The sequence below is a fragment of the Mytilus californianus genome, unplaced genomic scaffold (assembly GCF_021869535.1).
Source record: "Mytilus californianus isolate M0D057914Y unplaced genomic scaffold, xbMytCali1.0.p SCAF_2, whole genome shotgun sequence".
Lineage (NCBI taxonomy): Eukaryota > Metazoa > Mollusca > Bivalvia > Mytilida > Mytilidae > Mytilus > Mytilus californianus.
This window is the reverse complement of record NW_026262668.1, coordinates 27,033,112-27,039,111: the sequence shown is the minus strand read 5'-3', so window position 1 is coordinate 27,039,111 and position 6,000 is coordinate 27,033,112. Positions and strand designations below refer to the sequence as shown.

The window sequence follows — 6,000 nt, the reverse complement described above, 5'->3', positions numbered from 1 at the left end:
TTTTCTGGTCATATCTTACCCTCCGATATGTAACTAGTACACATTTTTGTTTAGGGGCCAGCTGAAGCCCGCCTCCGGGTGCGAGATTTTCTCGCTGTGTTGAAGACCCATTGGTGGCCTTCGACTGTTTTCTGCTCTTTAGTCGGGTTGTTGTCTCTTTGACACATTCCCCATTTCCATTCTCAATTTTATTTGATATATTTCCCTTGAGTTGCTGTCTTATTGACGTATAACCACATAGTTCCTAGAATAATAATAATTTTTAAGGGTTACAATTTTTGGCAGCGTTTTTTATGTGCGCTGTTTTTCAGTACTGTAGAAATATATAGTGTCCTTTCTATTCTTTTTCCCGTATGGTATTCTGATGATGAATTGATAAGCTCTTTTCTTCTTTCTTTTGCACGATTCTTGTACCTTTATTATTTTGTAGAAAAGATAGTACAAGGACGTGTACACTATATCAGTCTTGTGTAGGAATAAGTGACTGCTGACTTTTCCCATTTATAAATGAGGACAAAGAAGGATATTTATCTGATTTCTTGTGAAAAATAAAGACAATACTTAGAATAATTTGTTAATTAAATAACAAGAATGACAACACTTTAAGGATATGTTACGATAACTGTAATGTCCGTATAATCGAACTGGAATTCAAATTTCACAAATTCCTATTTTTGGTACCTTATACATATTAACAAACTCTTGACAGCTGAAGAAAGCTATTAGACAAACGATAGGAATAGAAATCGTTGTCCTTTCAAAATGACACAAACAAATAATTTTCAAAAGTCGGTAAATTACAAAAGGACTTTTCCTTGACATCCTCTGTCGTTTCTTTTCGAGATCTTCAGTCTTGGTAAGGTCCAAATAAAGCAAGAAGCTGTACATCTACATCTACCATATAGTGACCGCCTTCAACAAATTAAATTGAAGATTATGTGACAAGTAAGAAGCTGTAGCTTAGAGTCCTTTCAAGGTTTTTCTTCAATCTTAATTCATATCAGTGGACAGGTGAAAGCCATTAGCACTATTAAACATGTTATCATTTAAGTCGATAATTAAGTTGAAAATTTATTATTAAAAGATGAATAACTTGCAGGACTTGATATGTATATTCTAGCCTGCATTTCGAGGTACTGCTTAAAAATATGATATAAGACGTCGCCCGACCATTCATATTTTGTTTGGAGGATGTGTACTTTTTTTTTCAAATAGTTGTTTCTTTTGATTTTTTTCTATTGAATTCTGTTGATGGATTTAAATATATATTCAATACATATGTACATGTATATGATTTTTATATTCAATCGCGTCCCTTCTTTCTTGTTTCGTTTTTATTTCTAGTTTGGTCTTGGGAATTACCATTTTGGCGGAAAATTCCTAACTTCCGCTCGCGTACTGATTTTGACAAAAAAAACTATTTGCGATTAATGATAATAATGTATGCATATTTCATTTGACGTATCAATGGCATGTACAAATCAAAATATACTTAAAATTTTCATCATCATATGTTTCAAATTTTCATATGTACAGGGACTTTTTTGGTCGCACCTGTTATCTCTTGGTTGTTATCCGGACGTAAACAATATGGTTGACATGCACATGCAAAATAAACCCCTACAATGCAAAGCAGTTGAAATTCCCATCTTTGAGTGATTATATTGTGAATAACTAGAAAACAATAATAAATCTAGAAACTAGTTTCATAAAAATGCTAAATACCCCTAAATAAAATAATATGGGGGACATTTCTCACTCTGGTTCTGGTGACCATAATCCGGTAGATCATCACGATGGAATCAAAGTTCATCTCTGGGGTCACAAATCCCCGATAACAGTTGATCACACTACGTATAATTTTGAACAAGATCCAGATTTAACTGTAGAGATAGATATCCCAATAAATAAACGCAAAACTAGTGCTGGAAATAAAAGAGTTTCTTCAGCTGGTGGAATTTCTGGCAGTGGAACTGAAAGATCATATAGGAGTACTAATTCAGGGTTTGGAAGACCTCCTGTCAAATCAAGAAGCAGACCAATGAAACCCAATGAGGTAAAGTGTATCAGCTTTTAATTCATTCAGTAGTCCTTTACTAGGGTGGGCACGACCCAACAAGATGTTTTGAATGAGTACAAAATGTATCATACATTTGCAATATTGAATAAAGTACATTTGTACTTGTGAGATGGTTCTTAGACTCTGCATAGATGAAGAAGTAAGAGATAATTCCCCCTCATGATAACAATCCTGAAAAAAGGAATTCTTCCCATGCTTTAGAAATTTTGAAAAAAAAATTTATATCAACATGAGGTCTTACAAGTGTCTTGAGTTTGAAGTATTGATTCAAAACAAAAAAAGGAATAATGAAAAATAAGTATCTCTAATTACACGAATAGATACTTTTATGGGCAACCTTTCCCATGAAAAAGGTTTTGTTCAACCTGAAGTGAATTGTTGCACACAATACATGCAGTCAGCACCAAAGTTTTTTCCAAAGTTCTATTAGTCCGAAGACCAATATTCAAACGTTTTCCTTATGTGTCTAAACAAAGTTTTGCTAATACTTAAAAGTCTGAATTAAATTTTATTAGTCTGGGGCATAGGACTAGTGGCTATAAATGGTGCAGACTGTACATGTATAATAGACATGTGTCATTGATGGATACACCATATCCTTTGTTCGTGTGTTACATATTTTAAAGTTTTTTAAAGCACTGTACACCATGTACACATGTATCTCTGAAGTTATATACTGTGGATCCCTTATTCATTGGATACCAATTTTCATGGATATTGTTGGTACAAGTTTGAATTAAAATAACACTATATAAACTTGCTTTTCAGAGTGCTTTTCTGGATTTACCTTCATCAGAAAAGCTCAAACTCATATAAGACTGTATCTTTTAAGTTGCAGAAAAAGTTTGAATTGTCTCACCATGACGTAAAAAATTAAAATTCCACTGTATAATTATAAATCATTATTTGTGCATCTGAAGCACTATCTTTATGAACACTCATACTAAAACAATTTAAAACCAAGGATGTATTAGAACTTTCATATGTGAGGAGTTATTAATATGACCAAATTAAACATTGGTGGAAAACTCTTACTGTAAATATTGTATTTCTTTGGGAATACTGTAAATTCAGAAATTAATGCTTGCATTTATTATTGTGAATCACTGATTGGTGGTATTATAGTTATATCTTATTGTTTAAGTGTGATTGCAAAAATGTTGTACAGGAAAATCACTACTGAAATCATGAATGCAAGTTTTATACTGATCATGATACAGTTGCATTTATAAAAACATCTGAATAATTTTTGAACATATACAGTATCTGTGTTAAAAATTTTTTTTACCCCCTAACACTGTTTATTTGTATTCGAAGTTATTGTCCTTATATTGAGATTTTATGAAAAATACCAACAAAATTTCATATTTCAGTCTCAACTACCATTAACTTATCTTATATTATTGTCATGATTGAAGTATAATAATATTTGTTATGTGTCTTTAATTAAGGAAAGGCTTAATTTATGAAATATTTAAAACTATTCATGTATATACATTTGTATTTAAGCTCTTTCATAATGTACCAAAATAATAATTATTTTTAAATTAATGCTCTTATGAATTATTAGTGGTATTAGAACAATGTTAATGCCTCAAATGAAAAAAAATGTGACTTTTGATGTGTATGTAAGTGTGCACACAGTAATATTATATTATTTCACATATGGTACAAATTGCAGGTACCAGCATTTACATTATATGTAGAAGGTGCACATGTATTTACCTCTGATGGAGGTTTCACAAACCAAGTAGTCAGTACTTCTGTACGTGTTGACATGAAATGTTATCTATATATAATGGTCATATTTATAAATTTACAAAGCTTTGAATTGTTCAAAATACTGAGGATTTTTGACACCAGGAATATAATACCTAAGCTGTAATGTATTCTATCTATACATTTGTACCTTCTGGAATTTTGATTCTCAATGTTCTTCAACTTTGTACTTGATTTGGCCATTGAACGTTTTTTATTTTAGCATCACTTTTTTTTTTAGACGAAACATGCATCTGGTGTACAAAATTATAAGCCTGGTATCATGATGAGCTTATTATTTTTTTAAAACAAGTTGCAACACAGAGAAAAGTAGATCGAGACATGGTCTTAAGCTTTTATCCTTTCTGCAGTCTCATTCTAACCATAGTCACATATTGCAGAAAAAATAATTGTTATCTCTTTTATAAGCCATATATGTTAATTCAGAAAAAGAATATAAAAATATTTAAATACAAGATAACTACAGACCCTTCAGTGCATGGACAAAAGTATCAATCACCAAAAAAAAAGCCTTTTGAAGGCATTTGTTTTCGCATTTTTACAAACCAGGTGTTGAAATTAAGTATTCGAATTGTCAAAATTTTACTTTTCATTCGATTATAGCTAGTTTTGTCTTCAGTTGTTTTTGTTTTTTCCTGATTTAAACACACTGATAATTATTTACAATTTTATTTTAGTAAAACATGTTGAAATATATATAACAAACTTCTTGACAATAAACATGATAAATAAAACTTGTTTTTATCAATCATTAGAAAATAAAAACACTTGAAATCAATTAACAAATCAAGCAAATACACCCGTGTAAATTCTCTTTCTTAAGAATGTACCAAGTTTATTAAAATCTGACCAGTAATGACCCCACAAGAATGTTTATACTTCTGTCCATATATTCTGTAATCTCTTTTATAAGCCATATATGTTAATTTAGAAAAAGAATATCAAAGTATCTAGATACAAGATACCGGTAAATACAGACTTCAGTGCAAAGGACAAAAGTATTGATCACCCCAAATTTTTATATCTTATATTATTGAAGTATAACAATATTTGTTATGTGCCTTTAATTAAGGAAAGGCTTAATTTATGAATTATTTAAAACTCTATTCATATATATATATGAACTAGTATACATTATTGTTTAGGGGCCAGCTGAAGCCCACCTCCAGGTGCAGGATTTTCTCGCTGTGTTGAAGACCCATTCAAGCTGGTGGCCTTTGGCTGTTTTCTGCTCTTTGGTCCGGTTGTTGTCTCTTTGACACATTCCCCGTTTCCATTCTCAATTTTACCATATATATATATATATACATTACATGTTTAAAGACAGAACTGATTTTCTTTTTTATGCTCCACCTAGGGGCATTATGTTTTCAGTCTGTGCGTCCGTCCGTCTGTCTGTCCCGATTCAGGTTAAAAGTTTTTGGTCAAGGTAGTTTTTGATGAAGTTGAAGTCCAATCAACTCGAAACTTAGTACACATGTTCTCTATGATATGATCTTTCTAATTTTAATGCCAAATTAGAGTTTTGATCCCAATTTCACGGTCCACTGAACATAGAAAATGATAGTGCGAGTGGGGCATTCATGTACTATGGACACATTCTTGTTTCTTCGTAAAATAAAAACAAAACCTCTCTATGAGCTTCTGTCTTTTCACTATAACAGGTATTCAGCATGCATATAAAGCAATTTACATATGAAAGCCCTTTTCATGAGTTGGAATAGTTTTCATAAATGAAAAATACTTAAACTTCACAATAAAGAACATAAGACAGAGCCAACTAAATAATTTACTCAGTGTTTAGCCTCTCTCACAAATAATTACTTAGTTCTTGCACACATTTGAAAATTCACACTTACAAATTAAACTTATATAAGGAAATGCCTGTATACCAAGTTAGGAATATGACAGTAACTGTTGTTGATTAGGGAATTTCCGTTTTGAATTTTCCTTGGAGTTCAGTATTTTTGTTATTTTACTTTTTTCAACATGTACAAACATGTGTCTAAATTATGCCATTTTTGTCCCATCTTTGAGAAGAAATGGTAGTTCTGCCATCATTTAATTTTGAAATCTTGGCAAATATTGTAAACTAAGATATTATTGCGATGTTTTTATTATATCCAAAATTGCTACATGAT

At 31.1% G+C, this 6,000-nt stretch overlaps 1 protein-coding gene across 2 annotated transcripts in view; it reads left to right on the top strand.

Annotated features, from left to right (window-relative positions):
• The first annotated feature begins 1,580 nt into the window (after window positions 1–1,580).
• Window positions 1,581–6,000, top strand: part of LOC127729595 (uncharacterized) — a 64,063-nt gene continuing 59,643 nt past the window's right edge. For both annotated transcript variants that reach the window (XM_052237416.1, XM_052237414.1), the window contains exon 1: window positions 1,581–2,056. In XM_052237416.1, coding sequence (XP_052093376.1) covers window positions 1,742–2,056 — 315 coding nt within the window. In that variant the 5' untranslated portion in view covers window positions 1,581–1,741. The remainder of the gene's footprint in view (window positions 2,057–6,000) is intronic.